The sequence below is a fragment of the Natator depressus genome, chromosome 1 (genome assembly GCF_965152275.1).
Source record: "Natator depressus isolate rNatDep1 chromosome 1, rNatDep2.hap1, whole genome shotgun sequence".
Taxonomy (NCBI): domain Eukaryota; kingdom Metazoa; phylum Chordata; order Testudines; family Cheloniidae; genus Natator; species Natator depressus.
Window position 1 is genome coordinate 50560220 of NC_134234.1, and position 26594 is coordinate 50586813.

Genomic DNA, 26594 nt, shown 5'->3' on the forward strand with positions numbered 1-26594 from the left:
ACTCAATCTCTATCTCACAGGCTGAATGACTGGCACCAGCTAGTTCCACTGGGGTTCCACATTGGACCCCCATTTGACAGTTTCAGCATATTCTGGGTTGGATCCTCTGAATACCAGGTCACTGGACGCACCAGTTCCGTTGGTCCCCACCCCTGGGATTCCTCAACTCCAGGAAGGACTGAAACCTGTACCTCACAGGAGGATGTTTACACCTTACCCTATCCACAGTCTCCTCTCCTGTTGGGCCTGGTCCTTCTCAGGGAAATTTCAACACCAGAAGAAACTACCTTAAAGAGAAGAGGATCATCTCCTACCACATCCACAAGTCGGAACATTCTTCTACCAGCAGAACAGTGGGAATCTACCTTCTCATCAGACAAATCCAATGTTCCAGATAAGCCTTTCCCCCTGAGGGAGATAAGCCCAGACAGATCCCATAGGAAGTATTGGAGCTGCCCTCCTCCTGGCTATGACTGCCCCGCAGACCACTGGTATCCTATGTCCTCTGGCTGGTTGATCCTTCCTACTGAGCTCCCTGGAATCAGTATACTAGAAGCCCTACATCTGTGCAGGAATCACACTGCCCTCTTCTTCAAACCAATACCAACCAGCTGTATCAGAGTCTACAGAGGAAGTTGAGCTGGACCAACTGGTCCTGACAGTTCTGACGAGTACATCCTCCTCCTCACCTGATGAGGCAATTGTTCCATCATCCCCTTCACCACCTGATGACCATAGGCAGCAACAGAAGCTTTTGCAAAGGGTGGTGGGTAGCTGAGCTCCAGATCCCTCTGGAGGAGGTCCAAGATACTCAATAGTGTCTCTTGGCCTTCTTGCAACCCTGTGGCCTTCCCAGTGAACGAAGCCATTTTGGAACCACCAAGACCATGGTATATTCCTGCCTCCTGTGTCTCTTCTCTAAAAAGGGCTGAAAAATGCTATTTTGTACCAGTCAAAGGAACAGAGTTCCTTGTTACCCACCCAATGCCCAGCTCCTTAATGGCTACAGACAGGGACAGGAATGCAGCACCCCAAGACAACATCAAGTGACAAGGGAGTAAGGCTTTGATCATCTTGGGAGGAAAGTATTTTCATCAGCCATCCTCCGATTCAGAATTGGTAACCATCAGGCATTGTTAGCACAGTACAATTTCACAATTTATTCCAAATTTGTGGACTTCAGAGACAAATTTCCCGTGGAAACAGGGCTTAGTTCCAAGTCCTCATCAGTGAAAGCAGACTGGCAGCTATGACATCACTCCAGGCAGCAGTGAATGCATACTGTGTTTAGAGCCATCGCCAGAGCCATGAGGTATGAATGGTAGCTTCACTCTGTGGGGTTCCCCAGGGAGGCCCAGGATACCATCGAGGAGTTGCCCTTTAATGAGTCTAATATCTTCAGTGAGCAGACTGACAAGTCTCTACATTCTCTTAGGAGTCTAAATACAGCCTTCCATTCTCTGGTGACCTAGGCACCAATAATTCCCTCCCTGAAGGAGAACATATGATTTGCAGCTCTCAACATGAAAGGTGCTTATTTTTATGTGGATATTCAAAAGGTTTCTTAGATTTGAGGTATGACAAGCACTGCCATTTCAGAGTACTTCCTGTTTGGGGCTGGCGACAGCACCTAGGTCTCGGTGATGGCCCAGATGAGATGCAGCCACTATGCTGTCTTCCCTTATCTGGACAAATGGCTATTAACAGGCAGATCCAGCTAGGAGATCCCATCAGTGACCAGATTCTTACTCCACCTTCTGACATTATTGGGGATCTGTGCAAACAAAGAAAGGTCCATTTTGACTCCTAAGCAGCTCATAGCATCATCTTCTCACCATGACAGACAAAATAGGAGAGAGCTTCTGACGCCACCAGGAACTCCTACATCATTATCAGGTCAGATGAATGGCTACCTGTCTTTGAGCTCCCATGACACCTCTGGAATCAGCTTAACAAGTTCAGGTGTGCCATGGTTTACTTCACCAAGACCGACCATGCCTGGGACACCAGGACAGCCACTATGCATCTCTGGTGCTGTAGAGGATGCTGCACAAAAGCTGGAGGGTTGCTCTATTCGTGTTGGGCTCTCAAGCAGAACGTGGCTGATTCAAAGGTCATTGATTGGCTCAAGACCATTCAACTCTTGCCTTGCTTGCCTTGCCTGTCTTGCCCACAGGAAATCACTATATATATAGCTTAAATAAATGTGTATATATAGTGTATTCTCCTGGTTTGCCCGGGGGGGAAGCACCCAATTTAGTGTGAAAGCTGTATTTAATTGCAAAACATGTTTTAATGATTCCTAACAAAAAGATATTGGTTGGTAAAGTAACTAAAAAGTACATATACAAAATACAATTAAAATGATTTAGGTTTCCTGCTTCCTGATCAAAATCATGTTTTAAAAGTGATTTAAATCACTTTGATTTAAATCAGTCTATCCTGAGTCTACCATATCTTCATTAATAGTAAGTACCCTTCCCACTTAACTACGATCAATGTATCCCTAATAACTTTAATAATAATAGTATTTAGTTTTAATTGTACTATGTAGGATTTAAATATTGTCTGTGACCAATGCTTCATCAGGTGCACTTTTGCTAATTTGTTGTTAGCATTCAAAGAGAGATGTGGCCTTTACCCTCCTGTTGTACTATCTTTTGGTATCTATTTATGAATGGTCAGTTTTCTTTCATTAAAGTCACCATTTCTTTGTGTAAGTGAGCCACTTGGAATAAGTAATCTTGTTTCAGATATTTACCCATTAACAACAGGGCAGACATTCTGGAATGAGAGTCTTAGATTTGAGAAATATTTCTGTCTGGAAATATAGACAGTCTGGGTCTTCTGATTGTACTCCTTTGTTTTCTTGAGTATATTTATTAACAATTTGTTTTTCGGACCCTTGGGATTTAGGACTTGATGCAACATGCTTAAACCCCTCAGTGATTTGTAAATACCTTCAATTTTGTTTTGGCCTCAATGGTTGATGATCAGAAACTAGTTATTTGATTATCTAATCCAGTTTGGGAAGACCTACAAGATATACCTGGATAACCACAGTTCAGAAGTTCTCATCTTCATGTTTCCGCATGGACAAAAATAAAATTAGATAAATCTGTTTGTTTAAAAATAAATACATGAATAAATAAAAGGAGGAACAAACAATTTTAGTCATCACCCTAACCAGTCTGCAAGCATGTAGTATCCCTTTCTCTTATTCTTTGTCAATTTGACTTTTGACTTCTTGTCGGGGTGCAGCCTTTATGGAGTATATACTGTAATGGGGTATATAAACCCCACACTGGGCCCAGAGGGGTTAAAAAGCAATACTGGGCCCAGGTTGCCCCACCTTCCCAGGCCTGCCGAGCATGCTCCCACTGGAGGAATGGGTTAAAAGGGAGCTCAGAAGGCCAGACAAATCATGGTGGACAGACTGCCGGAGAGAGGAATCCATCTGCAGGAAGCCAGGCCAAAGGTTGAGTCTGAAAGCGGACTACAGAGCTGTAAGGCCCACAGGCAGTGCATTCTTTAACCACCACCCCCTTTAAGAACCAGCCGTTCCGGCAGGGCCCTGCTCCTCTGGACTCTGATCTTGTTGAAAAACTGACTGTTTGGATTATAGAGGCAACAGAAGGGACCTACTGGTAGGAAGTAGCCCAGAGAATGAACTTAGACTTGTTGCAGAGAGGACCCTGCCGGTGTTGCTTCCCACAGGGCCCTCGGCTGAGACCCAGTAGAGAGGGAGGGCCAGGCTCTCCCTACCATACCCTGTTAAGGGCTGAGGCCCAGATGCAGGTGGAAAGCCGAAGATTCCCAGTTTAAGGTCAGGAACAGGCATCTCTATTGCCCTAGTAGAGAGGCAAGGGGCCAGAATCTGGTGCACTAACCCCTAGGCCACCCAGCCCTTTGAGTCCCTTATTGCATACACCGTATTTTACACTTTTGGAAAGCACCTAGCATATTAGGCACTAGTGCAATGAAAAAAACCCAGCATTAAACAATGTGTAAAAGAGAGAAACTGATTTTTTTTCAAATGTTTGAACAATTCACTTTATAATTTCCCATATCCTGTTCTTCCCAAAATACTCAAGGTGAGATTCTGTGCTGTGCTTCTTACAGGCACAGCACAGAGCTTGCAGCCCAGGGTGAGGTGGGGATAAAGCAGCTTTAGACCACCTTTGTATCTTCCAAATTTGGGCTCCTCTGCAGCCCTCAGTGTAATTTTGACTTCCCTGAGGACGTCTCCCAAGGCTTCTGTATGGGTTGCAGCAGTGCTTGGACTCTCTGCAGAAATGTGTGCTGTGACCCTACATCTGACACACCCCTCCTGTCCCAAGCATGCCCCATGCACAAGGATCCATGACAGATAGTCTTATAGATGTCTGCTCACAAACTCATAGACTTTAAAGTCAGAAGGGACCATCATGATCACTTAGTCTGCCCTCCTGCAGTTGAGTCCTAAAGCTTTCAGTAGTTACAGTCCTTCCTGGGGATAAAGCTTCTCTCCGACCCCCACCCCAAAAAACACCATACCAAACTCCACCTTTCACCAGTACCGAAGCTATTTGGAAAGGCACTAGACTTTAAAAACCTCTGAAAGTTTGTCTTCAGCAGGCTGCCCGAATATTTATTGTTTGTTAGAATGTTTTTCTTCTAATATCTAACATAAATTTCTCTTGCTGCAGATTAAGATGATTATTTCTTGTCCTACTTTTGGTGGACATGGAGAATAATTGATCTCCATCTTCCTTATCACAGCTCTTAACATGTTTGAAGACTCTTGTCCTGGTCCCTGTGTTCTTCTTTTCTCAAGACTAAGGGCATGGTTACACTTGCAGATGTAGAGCGCTGGGAGTTAAACCAGCCTTCAGAGAGCATAGCAGGGAAAATGCTGCTATGTGTTTACACTGTCAGCTGCAAATGCACTAGCATGGCCACATTAGCAGCTCTTGCTTGCAATGCCACAAAGAGCAGTGCATTGTTATAGCTATCCCAGCGTGCAAGTGGCTTCAACCTGCTTTTCAAATGTAGGGGGTGGTGTGCATTCCTGCAGCTGATTCCAAAACAATGACAAGAGTGGCCACTTGACTTCAGGGGATTATGGAACGTTTCCGGAGGTCAATCACCTCGTTCACACTGACACCTGGGCTTTTCAGCCAGAGTGCAGCAAGCTTTATGCTTCTCGTGGAGGTGGATTACCAGGAGCGCTCCAGCTGCAGACTCCAGGTGCTCTATGTGCCTTGCGTGTGGACACATCGGGAGTTAGAGTGCCCGGGACTGCTTTAATGGGCTCTAACTTGCAAGTGTAGCCAAGCACTAAACATGCCCCATTTTTTAAAACTTTTCCTCACAGGTCAGGTTTTCTAAACCTTAAATCATTTTTATAACTCTCCTCTGGACTATCTCCAATTTGTCTATAACCTTCTTAGTGTGGTGCCCAAAGCTGGATACAGTACTCCGGCTGAGGCCTCACAAGAGCTGAATAGAGCAAAACAGTTAACTCTTGTGTCTTATATCCTGATTGTGATATTTGCCTTATATATGACAACCAAAATGATATTTGCCTGTTTTGCAACTGCATCACAATGTTTCTCATATTCAATTTGTGATCCACTAAAATCCCCAGATCTTTTTCAGACGTACTGCTGTCTAGCCAATTATTCCCCATTTCATAGTTATTCATTTGATTTTTCCCTTGCATTTGTCTTTATTGAATTTTATCTTGTTGATTTCAGACCAGTTTTCCAATTTGTCGTGGTTGTTTTGAATTCTAATCGTGTCCTCCAAAGTGCTTGCAACCCCTCCCAGCTTGAAGTCATCTTCAAATTATAAAAGCATACTCTCCACTCCATTATCTAAGTCATTAAAGAAAATATTGAATGTCAATAGTCCCCTGCGAGGCCCCACCAGATATCACTCTCCTCACTGAACCACTAACTTTCTCTTGTCCTTGTTCTTATTCTTATAAGAATAAGCTTCTTATTCTTCTTTGCTCTCATTTTATCAGTGAATCCTGCTTATGTCTCCTTTTGCTTCCGTCTTTCACATCTTGGCAGCCCTACACAGGGCGTTCAAAGTGTCATTTATGTGTCATGACATTCACTCATTCGGCAGCCCCATCATTCCTTCCTGCAATTCTACAGGGATATAACTCATCCCGCAGGGCTTTCTGCATAGTATTTGTTCCTACCATTAGGAGCCTCAGTGATACTCGCTCTTCAGTTTACCTGGGGAGCACTCTACCTCCTCTCTCTCTCTCTCTGCTCCTATTGTTAGTTTGCAGACAGATAACTCATCCAGTAAGACAGCAATGGTGAAACCAGGAAGAAGGTAAAGTGGGGAGACAGTACATACCTCACCAACACCATACACCACCCCCCATCCAAGCCGGCTGTCACAGACTTCCATTCACTAACTCCCACAACCTCAGCAGCCCACCCACCCACCTAGCTGGCCCACCAGCCACTACCCAAGGCATTTCCCAACAGTCCCCAGTCATCCAACTTCCCCATGTACTTCTTCACCCGCTCTTCTTTGATGCCTGATGGAACCTCTTCCAGCTACTTACTCGCCACTCAGATACTCCAAGCACTTCTCAGCTAGCTCCACCCTTTAACCCAGCATTCCTTGCATCATCCATGTACCTTCCCTGGAATCCCTCCACCCAGCCTCTTTCACAAAGCTCCCTATCTCTAACCCACCTAATTAAAAATACTGTCACTCAACCATTATATTCATAACAATTTTTAAAAAGACTGAATCCTCCCCTCATTTTCCTAGTGTATTTAGCATTTGACTGTTTAGATTTTAAGCTCTTCTTTGATAGAGCTGGGTTGTCTTTTGTGTCCTGTACCATGCCAAAAATGCTCTTGGTGCTTTACCAGTAATTATATCCTGGTGCTTATTTAATTAATAAAATCACAAACAGTTCCTGTTATAAGCTTGCCCAAGATGATCCTTAATCTACTTTGGTATTATTTTCCCTGAATTCTTTTCAAACTTGCATTGAATTGGGAGTCATATCAGAGTCATAAATGTCTTTATTCTCTGTATTGATGTTTGTAGTCTCCAAGAACATATTTCTGACATTCTCTGAATCTTACTTGGAAAATCATAACACAGCTTTTGTGATTTTTATGACTAAAACATTTTCCCTGTATAAATTGTCTAACCTAGGCATGTTAGTTTATGCTGCAAATATTAGTCTTTGTCTAAGTACAATAATTCTTTATTTTTTTTAAGTCATTGCAACATGGTGTATGATTTTGAGTAACATGTCACACCAGCTTGGCATAAGCAGCAGTCATTGTTTCTCAGTGAAGCAGCAGTCAGAAATAACTTCCTCTAACATGATCACATTAACTACTGATTTATATTTCTGAACTACCACCTACTGTATCATTCTTACCTAATTCATTTGCTTTTTAGATATTCTGACTGATTAAATTAAAGCTTAGTTTATACCTAGTGCAATGTGTGAGAGTTAACTTGTAGTTTTTATACTTTAAAGTATTATTTTTGTTAGGAAGCAGAAGGGACCAATTCATGTTCATTAACGGCCATTGCTAATACATTAAAAGATTTCTTTATTCTTCTATTGGAAAATGTTTGTCACCAATATATAATTTTCTTTCATCTCACACAAGCTCTTATCATGTAAACTGTCACAAGTATTGACTGAATTTTTTTCTTTTTCTTTCTTTGTTTATATTATGGAAAAATATAATTGATTCTTAAAATTGTTGCAGCTCAGCAATTCTCCATTTTTTCTGTACTGTTACCCCTGTCTTACAAAGAGAGAGGATTTTGTGATCCCCTCCTTCTAAAGCAGTGGCCCACACTTTTACCCAAACAACTTCCCTTCTCCTTTCTCCCAGGCCTGCAGGCTTGTTCCTCTTTCTTAATACAACATATCCAAACCTAATCTGTTCCATCTAGCAGCCAATCCCTTGCCCAGGGATCTCTTTGGATTTGTGCACTGACACTGTCCTCCATGCTCATCTGCATCCAGTTGCACTAGCTATAGGTGACATGTAGCAAACTACGAGTGAGAGCATCCCATGCAAACATGAAGGCTCACCAGCAGCATAACAGGGAGCACAATTCACAGCAGTGAAGCTGCTGTCACAGAGCTACCATGCTGATTGGCTGAAGGATGGATAGAGACTTGCTCTCCTTACTCTTACAAATGACAATAGAGATTTAAAAGTTTTTTTTTAAAGGCAAAACAAAAAAAAATGCTCTCTTTCCAAACCAAAGTGATGTGCTGGAGGCTTAACAGAGTATGAAATGTTTTCACAACTCCTTCCCCAAAGAATCCAGCATGCATATATGACCTGCACAAAGTGGGAGGGATTCTGCTTCACCCTCTATATATTTCTGTATACGGTCATCTATATACTGTTTCAGTGGCATATCAGGGCCATAAACAGCACACAAGGAGCCATGGGAGAATTCTCAGAGTATAGGCACTATGTTAGGCTGCTGCACATCCCACTAACCTTGGCCCAGGGGACATGGCAGGAGCAGGCAGGGTTATAGTAGTGAGCACCACGTGGGATTCTGAAGCGGAGAGTAGGCAGATCTTGGAAGGCTGCTATAAATGTACATCAAAGACCACACTGACTCTCTGGAACAGCCCAGAATCTCAAGGGTGTAAAGGTGGCTTAAAGCCACATTTGCCCTCCCTCCCACTGTGCTGAACTTCCACAAGGTGAAAAATTGTTTAAAGGAGAAATAAGTATATATCAGGGGACTTAAGCATAAAGGAAGATCCTGGCAGCAGAAGATAAAATTTGTATTCCTTGAATAAACTGTATTAAAGTAGGACACTTTCCATTTTAGCTTGTACATTTCTGAGAGACAAAAAATCTCTCTCCATTAAAAAAAAAATCTGATACATTTTTGAAACTGTGGAACTATTAAGACAATGGGAAAACATAATTTGAATTGTGGCTTTCATCAAAAGTGACATGAGATAGTGGTGATCAAGTGGCCTCTACTGATTCCTGCTCTTGGTTATCTTTGGATGTGCCAATAGTGCAGCCTGGGAGTTGGTCTAGGTGGCATGGTTAGTGCATCCCTAAAGAGTAAGACCGTACAGATGTCATATTGAAGAACTCCAGTTACAAGTAAGTAACCTTCACATTTTCAATCTACTCTTCATTAGACATCCCTCTTATCTGTCTAATCTATCCAGATTTTTATACTTTGCCTTATCACGGTGTCAGCTCCTGCATGCAGCACAGCTGTGCAACTCAATTTGAAATGCTTAGAAATCTTTGATTGAGAGAGAGGCCAGTAGTTCTATAGGACCTTTGGGTTCAGGTTAGGACTGAAGTGCAATTTCAGGGCTATGCAGTATGCTTAAGTCTGTTTCTCAATGTCATTTACACCAACGGATAACGTTAATAGAAATTATGCACTTTCCACTAGGGTTGCCAGGTGTCTGGCTGCTTCGGTCAGCACTGCTGACCAGGCTGTTAAAAGTCCAGTTGGTGCACGACTGGCAAGCTCCCTACCTGGCTCCACATGGCTCGCCACAAGCGGCAACACATCCCTGCGGCCCCTAGGCGGAGGGACGGCCGGGGGGCTCTGCCTGCTGCCTCCCTCCCCCAAGTGCCAGCTCCGTAGGTCCCACTTGCTGGGAACCGCAGCCAGTGGGAGCTGCAGGGGCAGTGCCTGCGGGCGGAGGCAGCACGCAGAGCTGCCTGGTCACTCCTCCACCTAGGAGCTGAGGGACATGCCGGCTGCTTCTGGGAGCCACCTGTGGTCAGTGCCATCCAAAGTCCACAACCCCTCCCTCACCCCTGCCCCAGTCCTGAGCCCCCTCCCAGAGCCCGAACCCCCTCCTGCACCCGAGCCCTCTGCCCTTTCCCAAAGCCCTCACCTCACACTCCAATCCCCTGCCTCAGCCCTGAGCCCCCTCCCGCACCCACACCCCCTCCCACACTCCGAACGCCTCAGCCCCAGCCCAGAGCTCCCTCCTGCATCCCAACCCCATCTGGCCTCACCCCAGAGCCTGCACCCCCAGCTGGAGCCTTCACCCCCTTCTGCAGCCCAATCCCATGCCTCAGCCCTAAGCCCCCTCTCACACCCAAACTCCCTCCCGGAGCCTGCACCCCTACCCCCCAGTCCTGGGCCCCCTCCCACATGCAAACTCCCTCCTGGAGCCTGCACCCTCTCCCATGCCCCTACCCCAGCCCAGAGCCCCCTCCTACAACCCAGAGCCCACACCCCGAGCCGGAGCTCTCATCTCCCTCTATACCTCAGCCCCCTGCCCCAGCCTGAAGCCCCCTCCTGCATCCTGAACCCCTCATTTCTGGCCCCACCCTGGAGCCTGCACGTCCAGCCCAGAGCCCGCACCCCCTCCCTCACTCCAACCCCATTCCACACCCTGAGCCCCTCATTTCTGGCCTCACCCTGGAGCCTGCACCCCCCAGCTGGAGCCCTCGCCCCCTCCCACACCCAACCCCCTGCCTGGTGAAAGTGAGCGAGTAAGTGAGAATCGGGAAGAGCAAGTGTCAAGGTTCCTCCCCCACTCTGAACTGTAGGGTACAGATGTGGGGACCTGCATGAAAAACCTCCTAAGCTTATCTTTACCAGCTTAGGTCAAAACTTCCCCAAGGTACAAAATATTCCACCCTTTGTCCTTGGATTGGCCGCTACCACCACCAAACAAATACTGGTTACTGGGGAAGAGCTGTTTGGACACGTCTTTCCCCCCAAAATACTTCCCAAAACCTTGCACCCCACTTTCTGGACAAGGTTTGGTAAAAAGCCTCACCAATTTGCCTAGGTGACTACAGACCCAGACCCTTGGATCCTAAGAACAATGAACAATCCTCCCAACACTTGCACCCCCCCCTTTCCTGGGAAATGTTGGATAAAAAGCCTCACCAATTTGCATAGGTGACCACAGACCCAAACCCTTGGATCTGAGAACAATGAAAAAGCATTCAGTTTTCTTACAAGAAGACTTTTAATAAAAATAGAAGTAAAATCAGGATGGTAGATACCTTACAGGGTAATTAGATTCAAAACATAGAGAACCCTTCTAGGCAAACCCTTAAGTTACAAAGAGATACACAGACAGAAATAGTTATTCTATTCAGCACAATTCTTTTCTCAGCCATTTAAAGAAATCATAATCTAACACGTACCTAGCTAGATTACTTACTAAAAGTTCTAAGACCCCATTCCTGGTCTATCCCCGGCAAAGATAGAATATAGACAGACACACAGACCCTTTGTTTCTCTCCCTCCTCCCAGCTTTTGAAATTATCTTGTCTCCTCATTGGTCATTTTGGTCAGGTGCCAGCGAGGTTACCTTTAGCTTCTTAACCCTTTACAGGTGAGAGGAGATTTCCTCTGGCCAGGAGGGATTTTAAAGGGGTTTACCCTTCCCTTTATATTTATGACAGCAAGCGACAGCAGGAGAGGGGATGGAGTGAGCAGGGGTGGGGCCTCGGTGAAGGGGCAGAGCAGGGGGTGGGGCCTCGGTGAAGGGGCAGAGCAGGGGGTGGCACCTCGGTGAAGGGGCAGAGCAGGGGGTGGCACCTCGGTGAAGGGGCAGAGCAGGGGGTGGGGCAAGGATGTTCAATTTTGTGCTCTTAGAAAGTTGGCAACCCTACTTGCCACAAGAAAAGAATCTTGCTAAAATTTCCTATCATTCCAAAGTGTGTTATAAAAGCTATAAAACTAAAATTCAGTTAGGCTTTGATGGAGTGTATAAACCCTACACTGGTCTGAAAAGGGTTGATAAACTGCTGTGGGGTCAATCAGTCCCACCCCGCTGCACCTGCAAGAGTTATCAGGCTTGAAGGCCAGCTCCATTGAGGGGAGGCTGGGAGAAAGAGCAGATCTCTTGTGCTAACTTTCTGAAGGTGGGCCTGACTGGGGCCAAGGACCTAGCCATAGACTGTTAGATGCCAGAGTCTGCCTGAGGGGAGGTAGGCCTGACACAGGACTGTTGTATTTATTTTATTACCTGGGACTATTTTGTTCCCTTTTTGACCTGGGGTATTATGTTTCACTGTTATATTCAGGACCTTTTGTGGACTAAATGAGACTGCTGCTGTTGACACCCCTCCACCCCAAAGGGGATGACTGCCCTCAGTAAACCTCTGTTGGTTTGCCTCCTGCTGGAGTCCATGCAGTGATTTATCATGAACTCCAGAGCAACACGCTCATAGAGGTTTATAATTTCCTGGTTTTTAAATGAAATATACCAAACCATTCTAAATTAAATGTTTTACAGGTGTCCTGTAGTTATAGATAACAGTGTATTATCACCATTTTGTTGCAGTCCCTTATTTCCTATTAGAGGATAATAAAGATACGTATTGTTAAATTATTTTGTTGTTTGCCAAAAAAAAAAATACTTCTACAGTTAAATCTGTTATGAAGACTTTTCCAGGTCATATGTTATGGAGTTAACTTTTGAAATGATGTTTGCCCAACTAAAGGGTGAAAAATCTATTCCTTTCTGAAGTATGTAAAATTTTCCCTCTGCTATACTGTGCTAAACTACCAGAAATTGTTTCCATTGTTGGAGACTATAAACTCTTGGTTCTACAAGAATTTAAATAGCAAATGTATATATTTTGTCACAATGATGCATTTTTATATTATATATGCATAACGATGCAGTTTTTCTTTAAAACGGACCTGATGCTGAATGTCACTTAACTGATGTAAAATTGGGGAGTGGGGGATGGTTGAGAAATTGCATATAATCTAGAAACGAAAAATATTAATAATTAAATAGTATTAATAAAGGTAGGCTTATTGAAATATTGTGCTTTTCACTAAAATAAATGAACCAAGTGACTTGATTCTATGCTCCCAGTATTTCACAGAGGTAAACATAGCTTTGAGTCATGTATACGTTTTTTTTCATTTTTCATTTGGTAAGGAATTACATTAGGCAATCCTATTAACATGTTCTTAAATTTAAAATGTTACATACTCTCATTTTCAAGCACATAGTACAGGAGTTTAAACATAATTCTTCATTTCTAAAGGTATGGAATGATTCCAGTCTCTAATCCAGCTCATGTTTTAACTTTAATTAATTTAATGAGTTTATAGATATATCATGTTTTTATTTTCATTGTTTTTAGATGGTCAGTTCTTCCGTTACGTCAAGAACAGTGGTGCCTCTAGGCACAAGCAGACTGAGCAATTGTTTAGGGCCTCAAGCAGCTCAAGGGGACCCCAATTTAGTATTACGCCCAAAATACCATTCATCTTATTTAACATGGATTTTTAAATGAGTGTATTAATATGTGTTGTGTTGGTATGTTTTTTGGTTTGTGGGAATAATGCAATTAGTATCTTTAGGACATCGGTGAGGTATAAGTAAGGAGGGGAGGGCAAAAATATTCTTGTTTAGGGACCCCAGGTGGCTAGCACTGCCTCTTATCAAGAAATATGTTATCTTTAAAACTTTGAAAAAGGTAAAATATTAATTGTCAGTTGTGGGTTTGTTTTGTGTTTCAGTATAAATTAGGAAGTAGAGATAGTGTTGCTAATAATCAGCAAAAGATAAATAACTACAGGTAAGAGAGAATGCTACAGATAAGAAACAGGAAAGTAGCAGCAGCCGGTAACAGATTTGTATACCTTTGGACAGATACAAGACATGCTTACGCAGCTCTGGGATGTATATATGTCTTGCCATCTTACTGAACATGGAAAATATTGGCTCTGTCTATAAAATATAATTCAGGATTTGTTGGATATCAATACACCATACAGGGTAGATACAACGAGGCCTGCTGGCATTCCACCTCAAGCTATCTTTTCAGGCACTGCGAAATCAAGTCAGGTCAATAATTAGAACCTCTAGGAAAAATCCAGGTGTTGCAGGCAGGGTTATTGATGATTCACTGGTACTCTTCTTCTGTCAGGATTGAACCAGTGCCTAGCATGGTGTTAGGGAAGAACAGTTCTGCTTGAGGTGCTGCCATCTTTTGGATGAGCTAAGCTGAAGTATTGGCCACTAAGAGTCATTAAAGATTGTTCACTCCTGAAAATTTTTCATAGGTCAGTGTTATCTATCGTAAGTATTTCTAAGGTGACTACCACTATGACATCCAAGTATGGAATCCAGATGCTAGACAACTTTAATTGTGATGCATTCTTTAGCGCCAGACTTTTAGAGCAAATAAGTCTGAGAGCATTAGGTTAGGGATTACGTTCATAGCTTTTTTTTTCTTTATATCTTTACTCTGATCCCAAGAAAGATGTGGCAAAATAGAATATGGGGGAACAGTCCCCCCAGTATATCAATAATATATAAGAAGCCCTAATGATTTTTACGGTGATGAAACTCAACAATTCAGAAGTTACTGTATGTTAACCCATCTGTTTTTCATACCTCTGTTGTCTCCAGCAATAAGGCAAGGAGGGGTTTCTCTCATATTGAAGATTTTGCTTAGAGAGTTGACAGTAGGTTGGGAGCATATCAGGTTAAGATCCAGAAACCCTTAGTTTACATGTCAGTTACCAACTTCTACACAAACAGCTTAATGCCCCAGCACTGTAGCACAACCTATGTTCTGGCCTGTGAGGCCATGACAACATCCTTGCATCAGATGGCAATAATTAGCAGCTTAGTTACTTTTACAGTATTAACTCCCACAAGACTCCACCAGAACTTGAGCTCTTTGTTGTATTAAGTGATCCAAAATCTGCTATTTTTGCAGGATTTGCTTTCCTGGTTCTGTGTTACTTTTTTTTTTATCTCACTTATGTTTCACAGAGGTTTGAAAAAGAAAATGCCAGAGTGGTAGTTTCCTGCCTGCTCCCCAAGAGTATTTCTTCTCTTCCTTGGTTCAATTTCCATATGTGTTAACTTTGTAATTCCACCCCTGTTGGATTTCAGATTTTTAGTCAGTTTCTCTCCCCCCAGCTATAGCATATCCCTTGCTCAGAGGTAATAGGAAGCTTAATATCACCTCCTTTCCCCCCCCCCCACCATTTCTCCTTTATCATGTGATAGGTAATACATTGTTGTCATTAGCAACGGGCAGCGCAGTAACTGCTACAGTTAAGGTTTCTTTTATTCCCAGTTGTTTATAACTTTCCCCAACTTTAACCTTTTAGGCTGAAATTTTACGAATTAGACTCAGCTTGAAGGTGATTTTCGCTACCACCCCAGAAAATATGAGCTGAGCAAAGGCAGTTCAGTGGCTGTTGAATAAGAGAAGAGTAGAAAAAATAATTCCTCTTTATATAATGTTTATAGAAGTTAAATATGTAAATGCCATGTGTTTTGAGAATGAAAACAAATGCAAGATGCTAAATGTGTCTTTAAGACTGTAAATACATTTATGCAGAATTATATTGTATTTGAGAAATAATGTGAGATCATGTTAAAATTAAACTGTATTGTAAGGCTTATGCACAAGGGGACAGAGATGAGGTCACATGTGCAACCTTAACTTTGGCATTTTCTAATTTTTGAATGCACCATTCATCCTTAAAGTTTTCTTAATATACTCTCTTTGTTGGAATAGTATTTACAGGTAATATAGTTTGTAAAGTGCTTTGGATCCCACTCGGTGAAGTACACTGTTAAATGCAAGATAATTTTTCATTACACAATAATTTTAATTTAATTACACTATAGACCATGATGAGTGAGCCAGTGCTAATGTTGCACAGTACCATGTAAGCAATAACAATGTGGTTATGAACTTAGTCTCTCTCCAAGGGTTGGCAAAGGGCTGGGAGTCTCATTAAAGCCATGTACTCATCCTTCCAATGAAGAGTCTTCTACTTCTTAGTTTGTTGAATCAAATAGTTGTGTGGAAAGCATTAGGTAGGAATCTTGTCTGGATCATCCATCACCCTGTATGAAGACGCAACAAAATTCCTACCTGACCCTTGCCAGCCATATATTGATGGCTAGGGACCTAATCATTGGGGTTCAATCCTTGAGGTGGTGTGCATCCTCATGTCCCATTGTACCTTGGTATGGTGGAACTGGTTCTAGATCAGCAGAGATTGTAAGGCATAGGGTTGCTTGTTGGAAGGATGGGGGTTGCTGTAGTTTGAGATTGGTGACATTGTAGCACCTTTACAGGAAAAAGGAAAATCTAGGGAGGAAAAAATTTGTTGTACTGTGAAAAGCTGTTTACTTCTGTGATCAAAAACAAGGTAAAACCAAACCTGAGATTCTTTTGAGGGTTTTGTTTTTGAAATTTTGATTTTAAGGCAAGATTTTGTATTTCAGGTTTCAAGCTCGTGTTAAATTATTTTATTATGAGGCCCTTAAGCAGAGCATTTTCCAGTAACAATCTTACATGTTTTTTGTTGTCCCTTTGTTAAAACACTTGCTTTGAAAGCTGTTTTGCTTTATTGCTGGTTAAGAGAATACAGTATTTTTCTTTGTTCAAACTGATTAATGTTCTATCATCATGGAACATGATTTAAAGTCAAATATTCCTAATTTTTTAGTATGGGTTTCTTATCTGTACAATATTATGTCATTCTTCTCAGATCAATGGCCTTTTTTTCACAAAGAACAGCCACAAAAATCCATGTGTTTTTTAAAAAATAAGGCCTTTGCTGCTCCTGTTCCAATATGTTTATATTTTTAAATAGGAGCAAGAAAGGGATTTTGCTAATCTTTTATTAGTTACTCATTAAAGATTTTTCTTCCTTCTCTTCACGCAGTAAAAAAATCTTTTAATTGGTTATTAACAAAGATAATATGATAAAATGTGTGTGTGGATTTGATGCTGTTTCATAAATCTAAATAAAGGTCATTTTGTATCAAAATAGAGAAAAAGAGACCTAGATTGTACCTGTCTCCTCATTTCTGCTCAATGAGCCTTTGAGCCCCTAAGCAGGGGTCAGACACACCGTAGTCCTTGCAATCTTGGCACATAAAAGCCATGTGAGTCTAGTAACAACTACAGGGTAGCACTCCTAACATAACACTGCACCACCCAGTACAGTTGGGTCAGTGAATGGGCAAACATGTAGTGAATTCCCCTCAAAAGGTTGTGGAAGGGGTCTGTTGTACCTTTGCACACGGTCATGATGCCTCTAGGAGTGGCTGACAGTACAACTACTCCTCATAATGAAGGCAGGCAGACATTTAAAGCACAGTCTTGTGTAGAGTATCCTACAATGTACTTAAAATATTGGACGGGTAGATGAAATATTCCACCACGATCTTAGTACTAATTTTGTTTGGATGTTTACTAAACAGCCATCCAGTCCCATATTGAGTAATGAAGTTAAATTGAACACCAAATAATGACATGAATTTGCATTTTCAGTTGGATATAGATTAACAATGGTTTCTGTCTCAATCTGTGGAACTTTAATATTGGTTCTGAATGCAAAAAGGCAACGTAACATGAAGATGGTCATGGTTGTTAATGGCTTGTATTAGCTGGAAGCTATAAAATCATCCAAGGACTCCGTTAGTGTTGGAATAATAATTTGCCAAGACAATTACCACATGGTGAAATTTTTTGCAGCTCTAATTCAGTGTTATTAATAATGAATAAAATTGCAATTTTCTCAGGTTGCTGGGGGCAGTGGGGAATTATTTCAATGAATATTTCAGCACATTAGTTTAATCATAGTTCCACAGAATTCAAGTGGGCAATATTTTATACTTCTAAGTTCAGTCTGCTAAGGGACCATAGTCATTAAATTGCAAACTATTTGCACTGAGATCCATTCTATGATTTACTAACCTTGTTAAAAACACTGTAAAAGAAATCAAGCTGTGCCATTAATACTTGTAATTTGATGCTGCATTTGTTAATGGGCTCACTGTGATTAATGTTTTTAGCAGTAGACAGAGCATTTTGAGACAGACAGGGCTGAGCTCTTTAATGCTGAAATACTAGTAAAAATGTTAGAATATTGCACATTTTTGTAATATATATTTTTGCTGGAACATTTTCCTTAATGCCACTGAAATATAGAAGCAGTATTGTAATGATATGTGTATGCTATATGTAAATACAGAGCAAGTTCTAGTAGGTACTGACGTGTTCTCTATTTCGTAGCCAACTGCATGACTTCTGGCGCTTGGATTATTGGGAGGATGATCTGCGCCGGCGAAGGCGATTTGTTCGCAATGCTTTCGGATCCACTCATTCTGATGCCCTCCTCAAAGCTGCTGTGGAATATGGTCAGTACTAACTCACCCCCTTTTTAATAATGGGGCTATTTCGTTGTCTTCTATGTCCATATTAGAGTGCTGAGGTTTGTCATTTTTTTCTCACATCGTAGTTTTAGGAAGCTGGAACAGGAATTCTTTCAGCCTCATTTCTTGTTGGGCCAGAGGAATTTCTCTTGGATGCTGTGAAACACTCGCTCTTCCTAGTTCCCCAAGGCTTAGCAATATTTCTTTCAGCAGTAGCAGAACCAGGTTTAGAGTAACGGCAGAGCTCAGGGGGTGATGAGCCGTTGGCAGTGCCACCTTCAATTATACCTATTGGCTTGAAAAAGTGTCGCACATATACATAAAGGCCACCCCCCTTATGCCCTGGTACCCCTTATTAGCTCTTCCACTGCCTTTCGAGCATTCCCAGACTCCATTGGCCCTAGGATTCAGACTGGTATAAGGAATCAAACCTGACTCTCCTGCTTGGCAGAGTATGACTCTTAGGCCAGTGAGATGATATAGCACAACACTAAGACCTCTTTTCTTTATAGGTTTATAATTTGTCTATAAAAATATTGAAAGCATTAACTTGGCATACATAATCTAAACCACGAGTAACGTTTATCTGAAAATCGTGAAATACGTCAATAAATCCTTGTTTAAACAAAGCTGCTTAGCAGTTGTGCTCAGTGCTTTAGGGCAGTCATGAGCCAAGCATTTTATCTCGGGGTTCTCAACCTTTGTCTTTCCGAGGCCCACCTGACATGCTATAAAAACTCCATGGTCCACCTGTGCCACAACAACTGGTTATCTGCCTGTAAAAGACAGGGCTGGCGTTAGGGGGTAGCAAGCAGGGCCGTTGACTGGAGCCCCATGCTACAGGGGCCCCCCCATGAAGCTACATTGCTCAGGCTTCAGCTTCAACTCCGGGTGGGGCTTCAGATTTCTACCCTCGGCCCCAGCGAGTCTAATGCTGGCCCTGCTTGCCAGACCCCCTGAAGCATGCTTGTAGCCCCCAACGTGCCTCGGACCCGTGGTTGAGAACCACTGCTCTGTTGGACAAAGGAACTTCACAGCTAATCTCCAAACACCTGGAGGGATGATAGGCTTTTGGGGACGGTCTTTTACTGGGACATGGTTACAAGACTCACCTGTGACACCAGAGAGGTAGTTTCAGGGGTTTATAAGAACATAAGAGTGGCCAGTGATTCTTCTATCCCAGTATCTTGTCTTCTGACAGTGGTCAATGCCAGATGCTTAGAGGGAATGAACAGAACAAGGCAATTATCGAATGATCCATCCCCAGTCATCCAGTCCCCGTTTCTGGCAGTTAGAGTTTTAGGGACACCTGGAGCATGGCGTTGCACCTCTGGCCAGTAGGCTGAACCTTAGTGGTGCAAGAGTCGAGAAGGAGATACATTTTTCAGACCTAGGTCTTGTGCAGTTCTGTAGACATCCACAAAGGCATTTTTTTTCAGGAAAGGTTCCTATCTACCTTTTTAAATTATATTTATAATTGAAAATAAAGTAGTCCCAGTATTAATTTCCACTATATTTGGGGGTAAACAAACTTGAGCCAGCATTATTCTTAAATAAGTTTAAAAGCCACATAGTGAAAATTGATGTAAGGAAAATCATTTTATGCAAATATGAGCTAAATCATGCAGTCCATTTGTAGCCAGAGCTTTCAGTGAAGTTACTGGAAGTTTTGACTGCATTAGATATAATTCATGCTGTATAGTTAATCTGTGGAACTCACCACTTCAGGATATTATTGAGGCAAATAGCTTGTAGTAAGCTTCAGAAAAGATTAGATATTTAAATGAATATCAGCATGTACAATTATACTAGCTACTATATTATTTATTAAAATATAAAGGCTGTCAATTGTAATGCTTCAGGCCATAAGATGATCAATAGCTGGGGTCAAGAACTAATTTTCCCTTATGGCATATGGTATTGCACATTTGACACAGTGGTGTATTTATTTTCCCCCACCTTCCTTTGAGGCATCCAGTATAGAGCCACTGTCAAAGGCAGATGTCAAATCTTTAGTTTGAACTACTGTAAAAATTACTATGTTCCTTTTCAGAAACAAATATTAATTTTAGCCCTAGTCTCTATTCTACTTTAATACAGAATTTCAATTTTGAGGAGGCTGTTAATATTTAAATATGTAAATGTTCTGATTTCAAACCAGCCTGAAAGCAAGAAGGAAACTGGTTTATAATCCCTAACATTGGCCTCTTAAGGCCTGATTCAGCACCATTTTTTAAGTTAATGGAAGTTTTGCCATTTACTTAAGTGGACTTTGTTTCATGCCCTTATAATGCAAATGATGTCCTCTTATTTCCCCTTCCACACCACAACTTAATGTGCCACTTCTGTTACATTTCAGCGTACAAAAGGGAACCCCATATAGTTATACACATTTACCTTTAAAGCTGAAGTATTGCTAGGGCGGTGCAAGTCAAACTCTCATTGGTTGTGTTTCAAATTACAGTAGATGGAAGTTATCTTGTTGGCAGTCGTATAATAAATGTGGCTGATATGCAGCTTTCCCATAAATAAATTAAAAGTATGATGTAGCATTCTGGAGGAATTTTAAACAGCATGCATTGAAGTTAAAACCCATAGATTCCACCTTGATGTACTTACTTTTCAGAGGCTTGTGCATATGGATTTTAATATTGAAACTTTTAGTTGACCTTTCTCTGTGAGAAAACATCCTTAACACTGATGTTATTTTTATGCCTCTTGGTGATACTAATGAGTTGCATAATTTATGAGGTTGTCATGTGAAAAGGATTTGGTGCAGTTTGATGTACTTTCAGCCTCTGGTGTTGGAATGTGATTAATAAAGAGCTAGAGGCATAGAATTTTTTTCCATGGTATTTTACTTTCATTGCATTTTTTGTTCATTTTGTTTTGATAATTTTATGTTGGAATAGTTTCATAGTAAAATGCTGTTAATGTCAAAAATGCAATATAATGTCACGGTACACAAGAATCATAACATGCAGTTTCCAACTAACAGGTTATTCCCTGACCTCAAATATTTTATTTGTGGAAAATGAACTATTGATATAAAAAAAGGTTTTTTTTAAATGTTACTTCAATAGCAACCTTAAATCTAGACTGATCACCAGTACAAGAAATGCTATTTTTGGTATGAGTATAATAGTGGAAAACATCTTATAATTTTTTGTTATCTACATTGACTGTCAGTTATCAGACAGGGTTTTGTACATAAATATGGCAGTGGAGGAATGTTTAGTCGAAGCCTAAGTCAGCAAGCTCCTCTGTGTTTACGATCAAAGGCATCAACTTAAATAGGTCTGATCAGGCATTGCAAAAGAGAGCAGGCATCTTCAGCCAAGCAAAAAAACACAGAGCAAAGATGACAAAATTAATCAGTCATTTCTTTGGCAATAAATAATAAGATATGCTGAGGATTGCAGATGAGAGTTTCTGTGTTCCTTGGAGATGTGCCTGCTTAACACCTGATTTATTTGAGCTTGTGTAGCCATCAAGATATGACCTTGATGAGTAAAAGACTGCTCTACAACTAATCTAGAATTAAATCAGTGTTGATGGTGGATGCATGGATACTGTAATAATATGACGCTTGCAGTCATAAAGGAATAGAAAAGTCTTGGGAATGGCAAATATGGCTACGGTCTGTACACCTGTTCCAGAGAAGCAATATCAAAATGTTTGTTAAAGAACTAAAATGGGGGTGGGGGGTGTAAAGCTTATTCTGACCGTGGAGATGGCTACTTTCTATAGGAAATATCTGTTTTGTTAATGTTCACCCACCTATCTAGGTGTATTATGATTACATTCTAAGAAGTCTTCTATAAGTGTTATCAATACAGCTAGTATTTAACTATAGGCTCATTGTCGACCAGTTTATACATATTGAGGTTTCCATGTTTGGTACAAACTATTGTAAATGATTGACGTTACTAATAAGTAAAAACACTTCAATAAATTGAAGCAATGTAAAGTTTAAAACAAATCCCCATGGATATATTTTAACTACCCTTTAAGTAGTGCTCTGTTTCACAGTTGTGCCTGCAACAGTAGGGTGATGATCTGTTAGGTCTTTTCCATCCTACCTACATGCCTCCAGCTTTCACCCTGACCACACCACACGATCCATAGTCTACAGCCAAACTCTGCGATACAACCGCATTTGCTCCAACCCCTCAGACAGAGACAAACACCTACAAGATCTCTATCAAGCATTCTTACAACTACAATACCCACCTGCGGAAGTGAAGAAACAGATTGATAGAGCCAGAAGAGTTCCCAGAAGTCACCTACTACAGGACAGGCCTAACAAAGAAAGTAACAGAACGCCACTAGCCGTCACCTTCAGCCCCCAACTAAAACCCCTCCAACACATTATTAAGGATCTACAACCTATCCTGAAGGATGACCCAACACACTCTCAAATCTTGGGAGACAGGCCAGTCCTTGCCTACAGACAGCCCCCCAACCTGAAACAAATACTCACCAGCAACCACATACCACACAACAGAACCACTAATCCAGGAACCTATCCTTGCAACAAAGCCCGTTGCCAACTGTGCCCACATATCTATTCAGGGGACACCATCATAGGGCCTAATCACATTAGCCACACTATCAGAGGCTCGTTCACCTGCACATCCACCAATGTGATATATGCCATCGTGTGCCAGCAATGCCCCTTTGCCATTTACATTGGTCAAACTGGACAGTCTCTACGTAAAAGAATAAATGGACACAAATCAGATGTCAAAAATTATAACATTCATAAACCAGTCAGAGAACACTTCAATCTCTCTGGTCACGCGATTACAGACATGAAAGTTGCGATATTACAACAAAAAAACTTCAAAACAAGACTCCAGCGAGGGACTGTTGAATTGGAATTCATTTGCAAATTGGATACAATTAACTTAGGCTTGAATAGAGACTGGGAGTGGCTAAGTCATTATGCAAGGTAACCTATTTCCCCTTGTTTTTTCCTACCCCCCCCCCCGACGTTCTTGTTAAACCCTGGATTTGTGCTGGAAATGGCCCACCTTGATTATCATACACATTGTAAGGAGAGTGATCACTTTAGATAAGCTATTACCAGCAGGAGAGTGGGGTGGGGGGAGAGAAAACCTTTTGTAGTGGTAAACACCCATTTTTTCATGCTTTGTGTGTATAAAAAGATCTTCTGTACTTTCCACAGTATGCATCCGATGAAGTGAGCTGTAGCTCACGAAAGCTTATGCTCAGATAAATTGGTTAGTCTCTAAGGTGCCACAAGTACTCCTTTTCTTTTTGCGAATACAGACTAACACGGCTGTTACTCTGAAATCTGTGAATACTATACATGAAGGCAAAAGTGTCTGTAGGCTGTTAAAGTAATTTGCACAGCTGAGTGTAAAATTAGAAATATTTTTAACAAGTATCTTTTGTAAATATACCAATATCCTATACACTATGCCAAGTTGCTTGTTTTGTTCTTTTCTCACTATGATAGGTATGGTAAAATGCAGTTGCACATCTCATTTTTGTGAAGATTGCAAGGGAATGCAGTCATACATTCTTACCCCAGTTTATTTTAGCATAGTAGAATAAGCCATGTAATGCAGCATGTTTGAATTAACAATAGCTGGCAATACTGAGTGAGGTTTTGGTTTCACACTTGAAAGGTTTTTTGTTTAAATTGAAGCTCTAATGGAGTTGCACAGGTAGAACTAACTGAGTCTTAGCTAAAAAAAAAAAAAGTAATGCACAAGAGAGAATAGAATCCATCTCCTTCCCCCATACTTTTTTGGGCTCTGCAGTGCTAACATGAGTAAAAAACAGTAAACACTAAGTTCTGTCATTTAGTGTGCAGATATGATGGCATATGTACCTGGTAAGTATATGTGTGGTAAGAAGTTGCTCTTTTGATATAGTTAATTGAATAGCTTGCAAACAGTGCAGGATTAGATGAGCCACTACAGTACCCAGCTAGGACTGTGAAACAGAGTACTGCCCTAAAGGACATTTAAAGAGCAGAATAGGGAGCTTATTCAAGCTCTTGGGGCTGCTTCCCCAAAAGCTTAACTTCCACAAACAGTTGTGGTGTTGTGCATTACAAAATTAATAGACCAGGTCCAGCAAAGACTATACTTGCAGCCTGCACTAGAGAAAGTAAAGATGAATAGATTGGTGCCCAAGTATCTGAACATTTGTATAAAATGTGTTGAACCCCTGTTACTGTCTGTGCTCAGGAACACTTGGCCAATTAAGTTGATTATAGTGGTCACAATGATGGGTCATGAATTCCAAGAATTCAATTGACAATTATATGCCAATTATATGTCCAACCTTTGAAGTGCAACTGTGGTTGTATTTTAAATGAGCAATATGACAACAGCTTTCAAACCTGTGTGACAAAAGCAAGGCCTCTAATTCATATTTAAGCATCTAAATAAAAGTGACCCGATTTCAAGAGTTGTTCTAGATGAAGGAGGCTACCTATACATGGCTTTTTCTGGGACCTGTCACCAATGCTCAAAGTTTCAGTGAGGGTTGTATGTGTTCAACCCTTGAAAATCAGTTTGCTTTCATTTCTTCAAGAGCTCCACTGTTAAAACAAATGCCTGGACTTTTGAGTCCATGTCTATCCTTGACTATCTGAGAGCTGTTTTTCCCACCCCTAGTTCCTGGGCACTCCACATTTGAGGTTCCACGCTCTTGCAAGTTGGCTTGTCAGAGAAACTAAATGTTATTTTAATTGTCCTCCCTTACCCAAAAGTGTTAAGATTTTCACCTCTTGTTTTTGCTCTGCTGTAGCATTGTAAAAATGTTGGTAAAATGCCACCACTGTTCAGAGCAACTTCTAGGCTGCCTATGGAAAGCTGCTTTGTAAATTGTCCATCCCTATAACATTTTAATCTCAGCTACTCAAGAAAAATTGTAACCTGAGGCTTCCTTTTGTGTCACTCCTAGCAATCATTACAGTTTCTTCAAGCCCCTTTCTGATTGCAGTCAGTCTCTTGAAAGCACTTTTTAGCAATGAGCATCCTTCAGTCTCACATCTTCACTTATTGCTCCAGGTCTGGTACCTTATTACCTGCCTTCAGTATCTCTTCAGATAACAGATGTTTCTTCCTCTTGTCTCTGAGAATAGCCCAATGACAGTCTAAATTCAAAAAATGTCTTAGAGAAAGCAAATTTCTTAGATAAATTGGACATTATCAAAAGCAAATTTAAAGGTATGTGATATAGCATCATCTCTAGCTAAAGGTCTCAGTAACGTCCTCACAAGATAGGTAAAATCTAGTTACAGTTACATTCAGCAAGCATTTACTTACAATGAGAGTGATCTATTGCCAGTAGTAAAGATGTGGCAGACCAAGTTATGACTTCAGTTTGAGCTGTGAAACTCCATTTTCTTCCAGAATTATACCTGTGCAACCCACCTTGACTGTCAGATCCCTGACCAAGTTTGCAGGCATTGGAGAAAAAATATTTTACTTGTAAACTGAGCAGATTTGTTGTGGAGTCAGATCTCCAAAACACCATTTTAGAGTCAATTTTCAGGGTAAGACAGCACATTAACAATTTTCAAACTTTGAAATGTATGTAATATTTTAATAAACATGAATTAAAGAAATATTAAATCCGAGGGTGACACAACTTAATTTAGCTTTTATATTTAATACTAATTAATTTGTTTTTATTATCAAGCCTTTTCTTTTATGTTAGTACTTTTAATGGACCGAAAACAAAACAAAAAAAGAAGCAATTGACTGAGGTTAAGAATGTAATCTTCAGAAGAAAAATACTTTAAAGAACACCATCCAAATATCTTTAAAGCTTTGTCGTGAACAATTTTAGGTATATTGTACACAATAGATTTTCATATAATCAAGGTCCTCCTAAAACATCTCTGATGTCATTCTGTTCATGGATAATCAGATTTTTCTTATAATTCATACTTGTCTTTCCCCTAAATGTACAAGCAACAGAAATGTTTTAGGTAGCCACTTTTCAAGATAGGTTAGTGCTTGATCTGAAGAAAATAGTAACACACACAATACAAAAAATGTTGGCCACTAGAAATACACAACCCATACCTATGGCCCAAGAGCCTTCCAATCCCGATTTAATTATTTAAGAAACATTGCACTTATACATGTATAAAAGAAAGGAAAAAGCAAAAAGCTAATGACTACAAAGAAAATCTGTAGTGCAATGCATGCTTAGTTTTAACCTATATACAAGTACAAGATGACAATTACAAGCAGTTTTAAGGAGTAGCATCTGCTTTATGGGCAGATATTATGTAGATACTAATCTAGATATTACAATGAAGAGTACTTTAAAATATGTATGTGATAGTAGTAGTACTAATGCATTAAAGGTTTCCAGATGTTATCAAATAAGTCCACTCTGTTCTTCAATCTAAATG

The 26594-nt window shown here is 41.0% G+C and overlaps 1 protein-coding gene across 6 annotated transcripts in view; it reads left to right on the plus strand.

The window, feature by feature from the left end:
- Window positions 1-26594, plus strand: part of NBEA (neurobeachin) — an 844329-nt gene that overhangs the window by 537770 nt on the left and 279965 nt on the right. For all 6 annotated transcript variants that reach the window (XM_074959554.1, XM_074959563.1, XM_074959572.1 and 3 more), the window contains one exon: window positions 18045-18169. In XM_074959554.1, coding sequence (XP_074815655.1) covers window positions 18045-18169 — 125 coding nt within the window. The remainder of the gene's footprint in view (window positions 1-18044; window positions 18170-26594) is intronic.